This window comes from Electrophorus electricus, chromosome 26, assembly GCF_013358815.1.
Source record: "Electrophorus electricus isolate fEleEle1 chromosome 26, fEleEle1.pri, whole genome shotgun sequence".
Taxonomy (NCBI): domain Eukaryota; kingdom Metazoa; phylum Chordata; class Actinopteri; order Gymnotiformes; family Gymnotidae; genus Electrophorus; species Electrophorus electricus.
The window spans coordinates 9,340,764-9,358,539 of NC_049560.1; the positions used below are offsets into that span (position 1 = coordinate 9,340,764).

At 47.2% G+C, this 17,776-nt stretch overlaps 1 protein-coding gene across 6 annotated transcripts; it reads left to right on the forward strand.

The window, feature by feature from the left end:
* The first annotated feature begins 243 nt into the window (after nucleotides 1–243).
* Nucleotides 244–17,735, forward strand: pik3ca (phosphatidylinositol-4,5-bisphosphate 3-kinase, catalytic subunit alpha). Of its 6 annotated transcripts, none has more exons than XR_003409637.2 (23): nucleotides 244–434; nucleotides 2,239–2,344; nucleotides 3,496–3,904; nucleotides 4,379–4,588; nucleotides 4,950–5,200; nucleotides 5,569–5,814; nucleotides 5,968–6,053; nucleotides 6,155–6,260; nucleotides 6,508–6,660; nucleotides 6,883–7,017; nucleotides 7,347–7,471; nucleotides 7,550–7,631; nucleotides 8,179–8,343; nucleotides 8,654–8,757; nucleotides 9,453–9,624; nucleotides 10,737–10,843; nucleotides 10,970–11,091; nucleotides 11,197–11,275; nucleotides 11,363–11,533; nucleotides 11,627–11,744; nucleotides 11,820–11,974; nucleotides 13,733–14,522; nucleotides 14,859–17,735. XR_003409637.2 is itself a non-coding variant. In XM_026996916.2 (23 exons), exons 4-23 carry the CDS (start codon nucleotides 3,553–3,555, stop codon nucleotides 14,001–14,003), a joined length of 3,210 nt encoding a protein of 1,069 aa, XP_026852717.2. In that variant the 5' UTR covers nucleotides 244–434; nucleotides 527–581; nucleotides 2,239–2,344; nucleotides 3,496–3,552; the 3' UTR covers nucleotides 14,004–17,735. The 6 variants fall into 6 exon arrangements, 5 of the variants coding, with proteins under 5 accessions (XP_026852717.2, XP_026852709.2, XP_026852721.2 ...); XM_026996916.2 differs by adding an exon at nucleotides 527–581 and having other exon boundaries at nucleotides 13,733–17,735; XM_026996908.2 differs by having other exon boundaries at nucleotides 13,733–17,735.
* The last annotated feature ends 41 nt before the right edge of the window (nucleotides 17,736–17,776 follow it).

Genomic DNA, 17,776 nt, shown 5'->3' on the forward strand with positions numbered 1-17,776 from the left:
AAATAAATAAATAAATAAATAGACAAATAAATAAATAAATAAATAAATAAATAAATAAATAAATAGATAAGGATGAAACTTTAAATTACAGCAATCTATCCATAAACATCGGATTTGCACTGGTGTCGGGGTGGGGGTGGGGGATAGATCAAGCATCTGCATTAACTACATTAAGAGTGTGTGTGTGTGTGTGTGTGTGTGTGTGTGTGTGTGTGTGTGTGTTTGTTTTCCCGATGAGGAACACAAACACACGCCTGGCCACGCCAGCGCACACGCACACGCACACACACACACACCCACACCTACCAGGTTAGTGTAATAAACATGCATGGAGGTATCAGACATGCAGAAGAGCATAACCCGGCCACCGGACCCGGCGGTCATCACTGCATCTCAGCATGTGTGGGGTTCCTGCGACTAAGTGAACTGCTAATGTAAGGAAAGGATCATTTTAATCTGAGTAGTTATACATATACATATGTATATTTATTCGGCTTTCATTATCTTGCGATGTGCCGTGAGCCAGTCGGTGACATCGGAAGCGCTCACTGAAGTTTTTCGTGGAATTGCACGTTTTCTCGGTAAGCCTCGCGCGAGAGGGTGTTTTGCATGGGTCGAGCCCGTGACGCCTGTACCCGGTGCAGTGCTCGGGGTGGTGGCCGGGGTTTGCTCGCCGCTGCTCCGCGCTTGTTTGTGTGGAGTCGTTTCTGCGCGGGATAATGACAGCCATCGCTAACGCGTGTCTGGGTCAGGCGGGGCACGTTACCCGCTCGCGGTAATGAGAGGGTTCGTCTGTTTGAAGAACGCAAACACGGAGACATGTCCACCGTTGCTATGGAGAGACTGCGCCTGCCGGGCCGGATAGGACCGAGCCGGGGCGGGTAGGACAGGGCCGAGCCGGGACGGGTAGGACAAGACCGAGCCGGGACGGGTAGGACAAGACCGAGCCGGGACGGGTAGGACAGCACCGAGCCGGGGCGGGGAGGACAGGACCAGGCCGGTGTGGGTAGGCCCGAGCGCCGCCAGCGCGCTGTAGTAGCCTGTTGGGTTGAAGGAGAGCATACCGATAACGGATTACTCCGAAAAATTACCAGAAGACGGTAAGTTAGCTCTGGAAATACGAGCTCGTTTGACTCAGTAGCTAATTGTTTATGTTCTTACGAGCCGTTTTGTTGATTAAATGACGGCTTCAGCGGAGGATCGATACGTTTACCGATCTGGAGACTGTTTACAAAGTTAATCAGATAACGTTAGCGGGCTGGCTAAGGGCTAACAGGCTAGCTGGCTAAGGGCTAACAGGCTGGCTGGCTAGCGCCTAACAGGCTGGCTGGCTGGCTAACGGCTAGCAGGCTGGCTGGCTAACGGCTAGCAGGCTGGCTGGCTAACGGCTAGCAGGCTGGCTGGCTAACGGCTAACAGGCTGGTTGGCTAAAGACTAACAGGCTAGCTGGCTAACAGGCTAACGCTAACCGGCTAGCCTGTGTGGAGATCACGGCCGGAGCTTCGAGCGAACAGTAAATGTGGTTCAGATTGAGGCAGGTATCCTACGCGCTGTCCCAGCGCTTATCTTGTTAATTTAACTCTAAGATTCACCACAAATTGAAATGGACTTAGGTTTATTTCTGATTTTATTCTCGTATTTAGGACACTCCCGTGTTGGCCAGCTGGCTAACGTTATCTGGCTAATATGTGCGGCCGCTGCGCTTCCAGATGCGGCGTTCGTGTGTTTAGCTCCGTGAACTCGACATTTCTAATAGCGGAGCCTGGTGCAGGCTGTGCCCCGACCACCTCTGCATAGAGACGGCTCTGTGCTCCACAACACGGGGGTGTGATCGGAGGTGTGCTAGCCGAGGCACTGGGTTGGGAAGGCCACCCTCGGAGCCCCTCTCCCCGATATACATGGGCTGTCTGACCCGTGTAACGCTGTTGTGCTGTCTTGAAGGAATATGAATGCATAAATCTGCCCTTTTCCAAACTGAGCAGGCTGTCCACCGGTAATGTTTGTCGCATTGGGGTGTCATTTATATTTTGGTAGGGGCCACACTGCCGTATATCTATTATAGTTATTATCATTATTGTCAGACGGCTATCTAGCTGTTTGAGGCGCCGGGGCTGGTTTTTCAGAGTTCAGAGAAACGAACTGTCCACTGAGCCTGGACTCCAGCTTTTTATATAGCTAGCCATTTATAATATGCCTGCTTGTTTCTTTGTAATAAGGTATCTTTGTTCCTTTTTGCAGGAGTGATGGGGTACTCCACAGGCAAAGCAGAGGCAAACTGTTAGAGCAAGGGATGGCTTCCAGTATGAGGCCAGAGGTTTGCGGGTCCCGCTAAAGTCATTTTAAGGTCAGAGCTGCATAAAGATTCTGTAATTCCCATTCTGTTGTTACACACTTTGAGTGTCTCCATCGTCTTTGGACGGCAGACCTCGGAGCACTCTGGCTTCACTTCCGAGTTTCCAAGTAACTGAAATTGGGTTCAGGAGTAATGTAATGAGTTATGAGTTGAACTTGTCCACAAGAGAGAGCCCTACAAGATAAAGAATGTCTCAGTAAGAAACGATGTAAAAGATATAGGCTGCTGCATTCTCTCATTCATTATGTGGCTTGACTTGTCCATGGTGGCTTAAATCTCCCGGAGGTGCACTTGTAACCGTCAGACTTGTTGGCTGATGACAGCACAGAGAGAAGGAAAAAACAAGTCATCCACTTCAACGAGATGTGCCAAATGCTTCTGGCTCCATGTGGAAGGGAAATAAGTTGCCTCTCACTGAGGAATTCATTCTTTTCATTGCTGAGTGACTCAGATATCGGGTAGAACCTTTTCTTCCTGTAAGCGCCGGGATGACACGTTGTTTTTGTCACCGAGCCTGCACTCAGTGAGATGTCCGCGGTAGCGGTGACGGGCACGTCATTAGTTTGATGTCTCAGTCAGTAGTCTGGATGGGGCCCCAGCTAGCCGTGCGTTATTTAGTGCTGTTTCCACCCCGTCTCTGTAGTAAACGGTGAAATGGGTTCTCACAATTTCTCAGCCCCTTGTGCATTTTTTTCCCCCAAATTAAATATCTAACCATGAAATAGAATATCATAAAAAACAAATAAAAAAATTAGTTATTAACAGCATTGCCATAATATTTGACATATCTGTGTTTGGGACATGATTAACCTAAATAAATCTATAGCAATTGTTGTGGCGTTTACAGAGACTTAACCGGATGTTTAGTTTGCTTTGGATGGTACGTTTCACTGTAGTAGTCATGCTTGCTACATCTTTTGTTTCAGTTTTTGTTTGTTTCTAGCCGTTGGCTTTGTTTTTTTATTTGAGAGAATGTTCTTTGACATCTTTTCTGTAAGTCAGCAAAGATTTTTTTTAATTTCTTTTTTTTTTTTAAACTTATACACTTTCTGTTCCTAAATGAACATCTAAATGAATGAAACAACCTGCGAAATCCTGTCAAAATTGAAAAGCTCATTTTGCTTTTTCCCCTCTCTACTTAGGAGACATAAAGGTTGGTTTGTTTTCTCGGCATTGGAAGATTGGTAGGACTAACGAGAATGCCTCCAAGGCCTTCTTCTGGAGAACTATGGGGCATCCATTTGATGCCCCCGAGGATTCTGGTGGACTGTTTACTGCCTAACGGCATGATCCTGACCCTGGAGTGCCTGCGTGAGGCCACGCTAATCACCATCAAGCACGAACTCTTCAAGGAGGCCAGGAAGTACCCCCTGCACCACCTGCTGCAGGAGGAGACCTCCTACATCTTTGTCAGCGTGACCCAGGAAGCAGAGCGGGAGGAGTTTTACGACGAGACCAGGAGACTCTGTGACCTCCGGCTCTTCCAGCCTTTCCTAAAGGTCATCGAACCTGTGGGCAACAGGGAAGAGAAAATTCTCAACCGGGAAATCGGTAGGAATGCCAGTAATATGGGGAGATTATTATTTTTTAAAATCGTAAATGAGTTTGGGATGCAGAGAATGGGGCATTTCCTTGTGTTAGAGTTAAGAATTCACCTTCCCCACTGCACTGAGCTCAGTTTCTCCCGCAGGGAAAGTGGATCGGAGATCCCTGGTAGTCTTTTCTCTCTACGTATACGTTGTAGCCTGTAAGCGTCAGGTATTATTGTAGTGATGCACTCCAGCTCCCGCTACAACAACAAACTAGGTAAACAGCTAAATGTCAGCCTAAGTATCCGGTTGTTTACATTTATGTGTGTTGATACTCATACGCTCTTTTGTACATAATCCCGCCGTCTCATTGTATACATGTGTTTTATAATGAGGACGAGGAAGGTGTTTGCTGACTGTCTCGTCCATCTAGCTCTTTCCTCGGCCATGTTGGTCTGGTTAGCAGTGGCCCTGTGTGTGTGTGCGTGTGTTTCAGGTTTTGCAATCGGCATGCCCGTGTGTGAGTTTGACCTAGTGAAGGATTCCGAAGTTCAGGACTTCCGACGAAATATACTGAACGTCTGCAAAGATGCAGTGGAACTACGGGACACCAACGGGTCCCACAGTCGGGCGCTGTACGTCTACCCTCCCAACGTGGAGTCATCCCCCGAGCTTCCGAAACACATCTTTGGCAAATTAGATAAAGGTAAAATGGCCCTTCCTCTCCACGACCGTCCCTTGGTCTTACGTGATTGGGATTGTTTGTTTGTTTTTTTCCATAATCTAGTCATTTCAAAAATGTTTATGGTTAATTTGAGCTCCTATGTTTTGTTTTGTTTTGTTTTTGTTTGTTTATTTATTTATTGTAGTACTCATTTGTAGTAAGGTTTTTTTTTTTCAGCGCCATGGAGCATGAGAGTTGTTTTTCAGTTTCAGTTTTCAGTTGGGCTCCGTCACTGAAGCCCAAGCATACAAGCATGCACAGCAAGCTCCATGCATTCAGTTCACTCACAACAACAGCAGCAGCAGCCCAAATTCTGTGCTCAAGCCAAGCTATCTGCTCGCAGGTCAGATCATCGTGGTCATCTGGGTGATCGTCTCGCCCAACAACGACAAGCAGAAGTACACGCTGAAGATCAACCACGACTGCGTGCCTGAGCAGGTGATCGCTGAGGCCATCAGGAAGAAGACGCGCAGCATGCTGCTCTCGGCCGAGCAGCTGAAAATGTGCGTGCAGGAGTACCAGGGCAAGTACATCCTCAAGGTGTGCGGCTGCGACGAGTACCTGCTGGAGAAGCACCCAATCAGCCAGTACAAGGTACGCCCCGCCAGCAGGCTCAGGCAGGTGTCCCCCGTCTCTCAAACGCCCCGGTAGTCCTCGGCCGGGGTCCTGAGAGACACGGGGACGCTTCCGGGGATGCATGCCGCAATCCTTGTTTTCCTCCCTCTCGCACTCTTAAATTTGACTCGGAGGTGGAATGCAAACAAGTAGCTGGCACGTCCATCGCCCGGACTCGCCATGCCGTGCCGTCAAAAGTGGTGCCTGGACAACTCGAAATAGCCTGCTGGCTTCGGAACGGTTCTGCCCACCAGATCGTGCCTCTATAATCACGATGTAGGTCTGCGCCTGTAAGCGTATCCTGACAGACCCCGCCCGCTGTCTCCGCCCCCTGTCTCCGCCCCCAGTACGTCAGGAGCTGCATTATGCTGGGCCGCATGCCGAACCTGATGTTGATGTCCAAGGACAGCCTGTACTCCCAGCTCCCAGCCGACACCTTCACCATGCCCTCATACTCCCGCCGCATCTCTACCGCCACTCCCTACATGAACGGCGAGGCCTCCAGCAAGTCCCTGTGGGCCATCAACAGCACCCTGAGGATACGGGTCCTCTGCGCCACATACGTCAACGTCAACATCCGGGACATTGATAAGGTGCTTACTGAGTAAGGCCCTCTGATGTGTCAGGCTTTATGTGCACTAGGATTGCTGAAGTAGATTTTTTGGGTGACTTTATTAAATGACACAGGACCTCAAACGAACCTTGTTCCTAGCTCTTTGCTTACGCCTCTGTGTACCGTGTTTCAGATTTACGTGCGCACGGGGATCTACCACGGAGGAGAGCAGTTGTGCGACAACGTGAACACGCAGCGTGTGCCTTGTTCAAACCCCAGGTATCAACGTGCGCAGCCTCATACGCCAGCGGGAGGGAGGGGCTAGGTGTGTTTTGCTGCAATGCCGTGTGAGGTCTGACACCCCCCCCTTCTCTCTCCAGGTGGAACGAGTGGCTCACCTATGACATGTACATTCCGGATGTGCCCCGGGCTGCCCGTCTCTGCTTGTCCATTTGCTCTGTGAAGGGCCGGAAGGGGGCGAAAGAGGTTCCTACTCGCTCCATGTTTGCACCCTTTTTAAATTTAGAGCCCTGAAACTTCCCCAGCCAGGGGTAACCGAACCTCTGGTGAGCCGGTATAACCCCGATCACGATCGGGAGAACGGGAGAACCATCACGAGGACATCCGGCTAATTATCTATTGATCCCTCTGCTTAACAGCCTGACTCGTACGCCGAGCCCGTAGCGCATGTGAAATGATCTCTGGGGCGTGTGGTGTTTGCCGTCTCTCTCAGGAACACTGTCCGCTGGCTTGGGGAAATGTGAACCTCTTTGACTACACGCACACGCTGGTCTCGGGGAAGATGGCGCTGAACCTGTGGCCGGTGCCACACGGTCTGGAGGATCTTCTCAACCCCATCGGAGTCACCGGCTCCAATCCCAACAAGGTACGAGCTGCAGGGGGCCGCGTTCGCCACCACACGGCTCAGTGACATGAGCGGTCTGGGAAGCTTTAAATGCAGCACATACTTGTTGAGCATTTTTACCTGTTTGTTGTGCTTGGTTGGATTTAAAAAATGCTCTATCTAATTCTATCTCCCTTTTGAAAAAGCTGTGTGGTTTTGTTTCTCTAGTGTTCTACCGTAGTGCGTTTTATCTGCGCCCTTTAGGAAACCCCATGTCTTGAGCTGGAGTTTGACTACTTCAGCAGTCCTGTGAAGTTCCCTGACATGGCAACAGTAGAGGATCATGCTAATTGGATGATATCCAGAGAGATGGGTTACAGTTATTGCCAGTCTGGTCCGGTGAGCTTCCAGACAAGCATCCTGCCTATTTAATTCTAGCACTACGTTTCCCAGTTCTGTGTGTGACCCTGCACGCCTCACCAGCCTTTATGGCCCTAAAGGGTGTTCATGGGTTTTGTAGGAACTTTCGTCAGGTTGTGGAAAGAGTACCTTTTTCTGAAAAGCTATATTGGGGGTCACTGGTTCTTATTTTCATCTGAAGGCATTATGAGGGCTTGCAATAGGCAAAAGAAGAGGGAGGAAGGATAACCAGGATGGACCCCATCATAAACTGCGTGAGCCGTTGGATCCAAACCGAACTTTTTTCTTTCTTTTTTTTTTTACCACAGAGCAGCAGACTGGCGCGAGACCACATCATAACGGAAGCTGATATTGAGCAACTGCGGCAGCTGGCGAACAGAGACCCGCTTTCTGAGATCACTGAGCAAGAGAAGGACTTCCTGTGGAGGCACAGGTACTCTGGCCCGCCCTGCTGCGTCCCTGGTCCGCATCAGCCTATATCGCATCAAACTCTTTGTTTTCTGTCTTTCAGGCAGTACTGTGTAAACATACCTGAGATCCTGCCTAAAATTCTGCTTGCGGTGAAATGGAACTCCAGAGATGAAGTTGCACAGGTTACTAAGAAATTCCGGCCACCCAGTTTCTGCATAAGAGCCCCACATTCTGTGTGGAGTTTCAGAAGTATCAGGCTAACCTTATAACACGCCGCCTCACGTTAGCACACATTCTGCTGCAGACAAAGTTCATCCGCCAGTAACATTCTGTCCACGTTATTGTGCATGTGTTTCTGAGGGAAAGTTCTACGTATTAGGACACAAAAAAAGTAAAAGTTTTTCACTTTCTGCAATGGATACTGTTCACCCCTATAAAGGTGTACTGAACGTTATAGATTTTCGTAATGCTAGAGTTCTGAAAATATCATGAGTGTGGCATTTATCCAGTACATGTTGATATTTTTGTAGAAACTTGGTTTGAAGGTACATCAGTAGTGCTGGTGTCTTATATGTTTACACGTTACACTGTAGATTTCTTGGACTGATTGATTTTTTCTTTTAACCGTATCGAAGCAAGCGTTGGTTTGTACAGCCGAGTAGCGACTGGTGTAACTAAACCGATGGTTCTGCTCAGGAACGTTAAATCGTGCTTCTCTCTCCCACCCAGATGTATTGCCTGCTTAAAGACTGGCCCGCAATCAAACCGGAGCAAGCCATGGAGCTTCTGGACTGCAACTACCCAGATCCGATGATCCGTGACTTCGCAGTACGGTGCCTTGAGAAATATCTGACTGATGACAAACTCTCCCAGTACCTTATTCAGTTGGTCCAGGTAAGACTGTCTTCTTTCCATTTTCTTCTTTTTGCGTTATATGCCTTCACTTTTAATCAGTAGACCTCAATCCAGTCCTCAGGGACACATAGCTATACCGTCCAAGTTCCTCCTACACCTGAACCAGGTAAGCACGACCTGGCCAAGGTGTGTTGGGATCCGGGTCAGAGACGTAGACCAGCTGGGGTCCCCGAGGACTGGCTTGAACTACCCGATTGTAGTTACTGACTTAAAACCCACCTTGTACAGCATTCAGTAAACAGCGTTCATTGAAGAGCACGTCCTTTCTCGTTTTGTGCATCTCCCACAGGTTTTGAAGTATGAGCAGTATCTTGATAACCCATTGGTGCGATTTCTGCTTAAAAGAGCCCTGACCAACCAGAGAATCGGACATTTCTTTTTCTGGCATTTGAAGTGAGTGAGCCTGAGTTGGAGTAGTCTAGAGTTCTTGGGACCTTTACGCTGTTGCCGCTGTTGTGCTCGGCCAGGAAATGCCATGTTTACGTAGCCTGTAAATATTTGTTTTAAATGTTCTTTGAAAGAAGACTGTATTTCTCTCTGTTTTTACTTCTCCCTCACCATTTCTGCCAGACTCACTTCAGAATCCAAAACCACGTCCTGGATTTTGTGGTCACTGGAGGTTGATGTATGTTGTAGCGTTGTCTTCACATCGGATGTGCTGTAGCTTTTCCACCTCCCTTTTACGTAGGGCTCATCGTTGATGACAGAGTTGCCAATCCTTAACATTAACTGCTCAGCTGTGAATACAAAATCCAGGACTAAGACCTGTGTAAATCCAGGACTAATACCTGCGTTTCAGAATATTAAGAAGTGACTTCCCTTCACTCACACTGTTGCAAATTTCTGTAGACACCAAAGATCCAAGACGCTGACACACAGACCCATGTTACGAATCGTGTATTTGTCCAAGACTTAAATATCAGTAGTATGAATGGCTGTGGTTTAAACCACAGCCTATCTGAGGTCGTCCTCATGCTGGTATCTCAGAAATATTCTTAGATGCCACCTGACATTTGGTTGTGAGTAGAGGTTGCCAGGTGTTCAGTTTCATCCCTCCCCGTTAACCGCATCGCGGCTGCCCACCACAGGTCGGAGATGCACAACAAGACGGTGAGTCAGCGCTTCGGCCTGCTCCTGGAGTCGTACTGCCGCGCCTGTGGCATGTACCTGAAGCACCTGAGCAGACAGGTGGAGGCCATGGAGAAGCTGATCAACCTCACTGACATCCTCAAACAGGAGAAGAAGGATGAGACCCAGAAGGTACTGGGCTCTGCTGTTTCTCCTTTCCATGTTCCCTTCTCACCTGTAGCCAGGTTTCCATCCACGTTTATGCACATTTTGTGAGAGAGACAAGGTTGATGCTATTAAAGTGATCAAATGCTTTATGTAATGGTGTGATAGATCCTCAAAAAATACAGATGCATACATTCAGCTTAATTTTTATTGAGAATTTCATGTATATTCCAAATTATCTATGTGTTGTCTTAGTTTGTCTTCTCTGACTTTTTCCCCCTCTCATAGTATTCAGATAGTGTCAAAAAGGTCTGAATATACAGAGAACTGGCTGGTTACCGTGGCCGGTACTTGGAGGTTGTTTTGGCTAATTGCCGCCGTAAGTCTCATCTGAGGATGATGGAACAGAAGCGCGGTTACTCTCTGGATGGGTCATAACATGGACCGATCTTCTGTTTGTGGTTCGGTTCCGGACCAAACCAGACAGGGATGCGTTGCTGACTTTTCATCCTGGCTCACTTAGTCTTGTGTCACTATCACTACGATGCTCTGCACTGGGCTAAATGCAGCTGTGGGATCTGTACAGATGGGACAAGGTTTTTTTTGTTTTTGGTTTTTTTTGGGGTTTTTTTTTTTTTTCTCCAGATAAAACTCAGGGAAAGCTGTGAAAATGCATTTAGGAGGCAAAACAGCGCAAGAAATTCCAGCAGGAAGTGAATTTTGAATACTTGGTCATTTTTGTGTGTGTGTGTTTTTCTTTCTCCGCCCCCCCCCCCCCGCCTTCCACCAGTACATTTTCCACCAAATGCTAATGAGACGTTTTGCTCCTCACCGCTCTGTCTGCGCTCTGCTCTTTTCCACCACCGCTCTGCGCTCTCTCTCTTTTTTAAAAGGCTGCCTTCTCGCTGCGTTAATGTAGCACTTCCAGGGCTGATTTTAATTAAGTCTGAACGCATCCTTTAATGTTCCATATTTATAGTCTTTTTACCAGTGTCATTGTTGTGGGTTTGCCTTAGGATCGCCTACATCAGCAACTGTTTCAAAGCACATTTCCTGTTGGATGGAATCCAGTTTTAAGGAGGCCCTAGAGTGCGCTGGAGGGGTTTTGTCCAACATCTCTGCATGTGGTGCCTCCTCAGGTCCAGATGAAGTTTCTGGTGGAGCAGATGAGGAGGCCGGACTACATGGACGCACTACAGAATTTCACGTCCCCGCTCAACCCCGCCCACCAGCTGGGCAACCTGCGGTAAGACACTCTGACACTGGGATTTGTGGGGTGAAGATTGACGCCCGGCATGGGAATGGCAGCTCGCCGCAAAACAGGAACGCTGTGGTGGCGTTACGGATCTGTGGTCACTTTTGTTTCTCTCAGGCTGGAAGAATGCAGAATCATGTCTTCAGCCAAGAGGCCGCTGTGGCTGAACTGGGAGAACCCCGATATCATGTCAGAGCTTCTCTTCCAGAATAACGAGATCATCTTCAAAAACGGCGACGGTCTGTCACTTTTTGACTAAAGTCATTCGTCTGTACATGTTTCACTTCAGAAAGCGTCCGGTGTGAGCTGCGTCAAATTAAAATCGCCTTCCAATTTGTTTGTAGACTTGAGGCAGGACATGTTGACTCTCCAGATCATCAAAATAATGGAGAACATCTGGCAGAACCAGGGCTTGGACCTCAGGTATGTAACCCCCGAGCGGGGGCATCGTTCACCCCAGTGACCTCGGTGGAAGGAGATCTCACGTTGCGAGCTTTCCTCCGCTCTCAGGATGCTGCCGTACGGCTGCCTGTCCATCGGCGACTGCGTGGGGCTGATCGAGGTTGTGAGGAGTTCTCACACCATCATGCAGATCCAGTGCAAAGGTGGCCTCAAGGGGGCGCTGCAGTTCAACAGCTCCACGCTGCACCAGTGGCTGAAGGACAAGAACAAGGGCGAGACGTGAGCGTGCTGCACCACAGCGCACAGGACACGAAAGCCCACCGTGTCTAGAGTGGCGTGCTGACCCCGCATGCGCGTTTGTGCTCTCGGCAGGTACGACATGGCCATCGACCTGTTCACCCGTTCCTGCGCCGGATATTGCGTGGCCACCTTCATCCTGGGCATCGGAGATCGGCACAACAGCAACATCATGGTGAAGGACGACGGACAGGTATGCTCGCGCAGGCGGCGCTGTTTACCGCGCTCGGGGCCAGGCGCGGACGTTAACGCCTTGTGTGCTGTGTAGCTGTTCCACATAGATTTTGGCCACTTCTTGGATCACAAGAAGAAGAAATTTGGCTACAAGCGCGAGCGGGTGCCATTCGTCCTAACCCAGGATTTCTTAATCGTGATCAGCAAAGGAGGAACTCAAGAATGCACTAAAACCAGGGAGTTTGAGAGGTAACTATGTGTGTGAGACGCCCATTTAGTGGACGCGTGTGTAGGTGGAAGTAGAACTGAGTGTGCATGGTGCTATTTGAAAGTTTGTGAATTTTCTATATGTCTGAACAAATCACCTAAAATATCATGTTTTAACCCAAGTCCTAAAATTAGATAGAAAGCCCAATTAAACAAATGAGACAAAAATACTATACTGTCATTTATCTACTGAAGAAATAATCCAGTATTTCATATTTGAGTGGCAAATTTATGTGAACCTCTAGGATTAGCAGTTAATTTGAAGGTGAATTCAAAGGCATTTCTTTTCAGTCCGCGAGATAGCGATCAGGCGTGAGTGGCCGTCCTGTTTTATTTAAAGGACGGAGCCCTATCAAAGTCTGATCTCCACAACACGTGTCTGGGGAAGTGTAGCATGGCATGAATAAATAAAGGAGATTTCTGAGGACGTCTCCAGGAGTGGTGAACCAACAAAAATCACCTCAAGCGTAAGGCCTGTTGTAGTCCACGAGCTCCTGAAGCAAAACAGGAGAGAAAGCTACTGCTTTCCAATAAAATCACTGCTGCCCATCAGTACATGACCTCTGGCACAGTGGACAAGCCAGAAGGCTGGTGGGAAAAAGTTTAATGGACGTATGAGACCAAAATAGAACGTTTTGGTTGAAATGAGAGGCGTTGTTTGGAGACAGGAAGACACCGCATTCCAGCATAAGAATCTTGTCCTGTCTGAGAAACACGGCGGTGGCATCACGGTTTGGAAGTGTTTTGCTGCATGTGGGCCAGGACAGCTTGCCGTCGTTGATGTAACAACGAATGTTTAAATATACCAGTGAAATCTAAAGGAAAACGTCAGGATATTTGCTGTTTGACCCACGTTTCTCTTGAGATTCAGTTCAGGTTGTTCTGCCAAAGTTCGGTCGAAGAAGAAGAAGAAATGTAATGTTTTGGAATGGCCAAGCCAAAGTCCTGCCCTTTAACCCGGCAGAAAGGTTGTGGAAGCGCCTGACGCGAACAGTCCGTGCGATGAACCCCACCCGCCTGTTCTGTACGGAGGACTGGGATTCACCCGCTCAGCTGTCTAAGCCCACGTGCAGGACCGAGCGACAGTTACCAGAAGCGTTTAGCTGTAGTTACGGCTCCACGGGAGGGGGTCACACCAGGTTCACATGCTTCTGCCACTTGCAGATATGGAATACTGCATCATTTTCCTCAATAAAGAAATGACCAAGTATATTTGTTTAATTGTATATTTGGGTTCTCTTTGTTTTAGGACTTGTATGAAAATCTGATGATGTTTTAGGTCAAATGTATGCAGAGATTTTTTATAGTTTTCCCAAACCACAGTCCATAAGCGAACAAATGCTGTTATTTTTCAGTGTGTAGTGTTTAAGTAACTGGCTGGCAGCTGTGGCCTACAGAGGTCAGAGGCTGAGTTCGGTAACAAAACCCCCTTTTGTGTGTTTAACCGGAGTTCCTCCAGCCGACAGTGGGTTGACAGTAGTCGCCAGCCCCAGTTCCTGCTTTTCCCATAGACTTTCCAATTTCTAACAGCTCTCCAACTGCAGCAGTAGGAAGGCTGAAATGTTCATGACCTAGATCTCACATTTGCTCTGAATAACTGACCATACTTGACAAATGACAAACGTGAAGAGAGGGAGATGACTTAGAAAGCAAAATACCCTTTCAATAAACAGCGTTTCGTCCGAGATTGCGCAAGTTCGGTATGCCATTTTGACTGTGGCTCGCTGGCGCCCTCTGCAGGTTCCAGGAGATGTGCTACAAGGCCTACCTGGCCATCCGTCAGCACGCCAACCTGTTCATCAACCTGTTCTCCATGATGCTGGGCTCTGGGATGCCCGAGCTCCAGTCCTTCGACGACATCGCCTATATCCGCAAGACCCTCGCGCTGGACAAGACGGAGCAGGAGGCCTTGGACTACTTCATGAAGCAGATGAACGACGCCCACCATGGCGGGTGGACCACCAAGATGGACTGGATCTTCCACACCATCCGGCACCATGCCCAGAACTGAACCCGCCATGGCCTGAACTTGCAGGAAGGATCTTGAGCCAGCTAGCGGACCCTTGGCCAGGACACTACTGGTACCTCAATGCTAGCAGAAGTGTGGCAAGCCTGACCTCATGTACAAAAGTGGGGTGATGCCCCAACTGATCTACAAAGCACTAAACAATCCAGATTTTTTTTGTTTGTTTTTCCTCCTCTAACCTTTTTTTTTTTTTTGTGGCATCCAAACAGAAAAATACTAACCTGGATCTTTGTCCAGAATCCTTACACATTGTTCTGTTGTTTCCTGTAGTTTTGTACTGATGTCTCTTTTTTATATGTTTTTGCTGCTCTATTCCTGGAGAGACCATGGCAGGTGGTTTGTTTTTGTTTTTTGTTGTTTTCTCGAGAAGAATATTCTCAACATGCCTGTGGGAAGAGTTCTTCATTCTTCAAGCAATTTCCAGGTTGCTCATGTCTTCCTCAAAGTACAGACGCCTTTAAATATGCATGCATGGAACCTCCTGAGAACTCCAGAACTAACAGGGTAAGATTTTTGGCGTTGGGTCTGTGAACCTTCACTCCGAAACAAGTCCCTGAAAGATGGTTGCTGTTGAATCCTAAGATAATGTAGTGAGATTGGCATCTCCTGTGACCGTATATATGCATTTGACTATTGGCAAATATTGTTCCAACATGGGCCATATCTAAAAGGGATTTTGTTCTCCACTTTCACCCCTTACAGATTAACACTAGACCAGAGTAGTGGCCTAAAAGTAGCTACAGATCCAGTAGGAAAGTCACGTTTGATATGTGGTTAAGTCAAATTTGGAATTTAGAGTCAAATTTGCACCTTTTTTTGTGGTTTTATTGTGGGACACAGTCCTTACGCCTCCTGACACTAACAGCCGTGATGGAAAGAGGTGGTTGGTGCGTCTGTCGGATCCAGGGCAGCGCTACACAACGGCCCTCGGCCACGTCGCGCGGAAGTGGACCGAAGCTGACGGGAAGCTTCACCCGATGCAACGGCCCGGTACGCGCGAGCGTCTGCCATATACGTGCCACCAGGCGCGTGCTAGCGGCGTGTAGACAAAGCCTTAATGTCCTGTGTTCTGCATGCGGCCTCGTAAGCTTGTGGGGAGTGGGCAGAAAAAAAAAAGTAGTGAAACCCTGTTTGCGTTTTCATGGCTAAGTTTAACCAAGCAGGTTCATTTCATGGCTACGCTTTTCTCGTACAGTTCTGGAGGAAGAACCTGAGAGCGGTGCTAACCATATTCCTCTGTACAGGAAGGGAAAAGGCTCAGGGTGAACTGCTGGACGACACGACGGGTCCGGAATGGTGACACCGGCGGTCTCGATTAGCACTCTAGTATGCGATGACGATTAGATTTAATGTGTCCCCGACGGGCCGTTTAACGCGTCAAAGCTGCAGTATAGTCACGATGTAGTTAAGACGTGTGTAGTTTACTGTTGGGGAGGAGTATAAATGTGCATGTTTAGTGGGAGGGCGGCGGGCAAATTTATGAAAGCCGATCTAAAGTTTGGTTCATCTCTCTGGGTTTATCGAGAACGGCTTCTAAACAGCAGCGTGCCGAATCTGGAGAGTAAGCGGGACAGAGTTTAAGACCCGGCCCAGACGCCCGCGCTGGCAGGCAGACTAGGCCTCGGCCTTATCCCCGTGCATCCGAAAACCTTTTCAGCAATAAATTAGCAAAGCATGCCAAAACGATGCTAAGATCCGACAGTCAAAACCAAATCAATCGGCCTCTATATTAGCAGTTCTTTGTACGCCCGCGTCTGACCTCGTGTTTTGTGCGTTATGTTGTTCGTTTTAATCACAGTAACTCGTCACTACCTAATTGCGACTCGGTAAGCTAACTTCTTTTTGTGGTTGCGGAGAAAGCCTGTTATGTTTTTTGCATTACATTTAAGCTGTGAAAATCTAAGGATTACAAATGAGGTGCAATCATGTTATCTGTATGGATAGCCTATATGTCTACTGGTGGGAAAAGGTCCTTGAGAATGATGTTATTCAAAATACACTAGTTTATGAAAGTCTTTGTTACCTGACACTTTCCCGCTTATTCTATTAATCTAAGCCAAAGTTTTACATGGGGGGGGGGGGGAGTTCCCAAACGCTGGATCTAGGTTTTCATCTGCATATCCACCTCAAAGCATTACAGGAGTAGTCCGTATTCCTGGACATCTTAGCATTTACTGAAGATACAATCATCTATATTGGAAAGTCTGAAGGACTCCTTTCTTTGTGCTGTTAAAACGGCACGCTGTTTACGTAAGATGTTCCTTGAGAGGCCAAACCATCTGCCTTTGCAGTAGATGTCTCGGTGGACACAGTCTACACAATGCAAAGACCACGGTGATCTTTTCTCTTTTACATTCTGTAGAGAGCATGTACAGTTCTACTGGACAATAATGCAAAACAAATTAATGCAAAGAAAAGGAAGACAATTTTTTTCCTCTGGTATAATTTACCAAAAGTATAATGAAGTGTGTGACATTGTGGTATTCCAGACTTCAAAGCTTGAGGTTTCAGATTTTTAAACTTCAATGTCATTCTTATATGCAGTAAGAAAAACAAACAAACAAACAGTGGGACAGGAACTAATGTACGCAGGTGGCCTTTGCACTTTGTAACCCCCGGCCCTTCTTTACAATGCCTTCAGTGCTACAGGACAGTGTAGTTCACTCGCATGTCTTTTTAAGCAGCATTTCCAGTTGTACTCCTATACTGCCTGAACCAGATCACGTGAATTAGCTGTTAGTTAAATGTAAAAGCCTTACGTTGGCCCTCCAAAAGCCATTTGTCGCATGGTCCTATTCGCTACTTTGTATGTTTTGTCTGTACCGGTTACAGACGCTTTTCTGGGCTGGACCCATTCAGGAGCCCATGTAGAACGTCTCTGTAGTAACGTGCAAATGCTTTCTACCCCGCCTTCTTTTCACCAACTGCAACCGGGGAAAACTATTGAGATGCTGGACACTTGGCGTCTTTTATATGAGTTACAAAAGAAAAAGAAAAAAAAACTTTTTCGTATTTGAGTTTGAGATGTGCTTGTTGGTCCTCGCTCTCAGAACCATCACCGTTTATGTGGAGAACAAACATGTTATTGTGGTGTAGCACTGAAGGTTTGCTCACAGGCAATTTCATACCGATTGTGAATGTTGAAGTAGTTTGGCTGTTAAGAGTTGTCTGCTGGAGGAACTCTTGGACGTTTCTAAAAGAAAGGTTGCCATTCTTTGAATTTTAAGGTAAATTGAAATATTGCCGTATTACGTGACGAGTGGCAAAATATGTGGAATAATTGTTTAAAATACCGAAAGGAAGGTCAGAATTTTGTCTGCTATTCTAAAATGTTTTGACTGGTTACGTTTCTGTATTGTTCTGGGCAGTACTATTGCATTTACATGTTGAATTATATTTTCATATATAATTAATTATTTTCAGCAACACTACTTAGTGGGCCAAATGATGCTCCATACATCCATCCTGCATGAGGTTTAAGTTAAAGCTAATCTGTTTATTCATTATGTGTAGATTAAAAATAAATCAATAAAGAACTGTTTGGCCTAAGACTGCACTCTGTAGTAACCATCTATAACTGCTAACAGTTATATACCTTCATTCTCATTTATTTACTGTTTCATTGTGCACCTCAGTTGAAAGGTTGCTTTGTATCCTGTCTATCTTCAATATTTGAGTGTTATGTGACTATGTACAAATAAACATTTAAAAAAAATGTTTAGTGCTTCTTAAATATCCTTATTTAATTTAAGTGTATA

What these genes read in the sequence shown, in the direction of transcription:
- pik3ca (XM_026996916.2), top strand. Translation starts at nt 3,553, where the DNA reads ATGCCTCCAAGGCCTTCTTCTGGAGAACTATGGGGCATCCATTTGATG. An exon ending in CCGGCTCCAATCCCAACAAG is followed by an intron (nt 6,661 to 6,882) that starts GTACGAGCTGCA and finishes TGCGCCCTTTAG; the next exon opens with GAAACCCCATGTCTTGAGCT. An exon ending in AAAACCAGGGAGTTTGAGAG is followed by an intron (nt 11,975 to 13,732) that starts GTAACTATGTGT and finishes CGCCCTCTGCAG; the next exon opens with GTTCCAGGAGATGTGCTACA.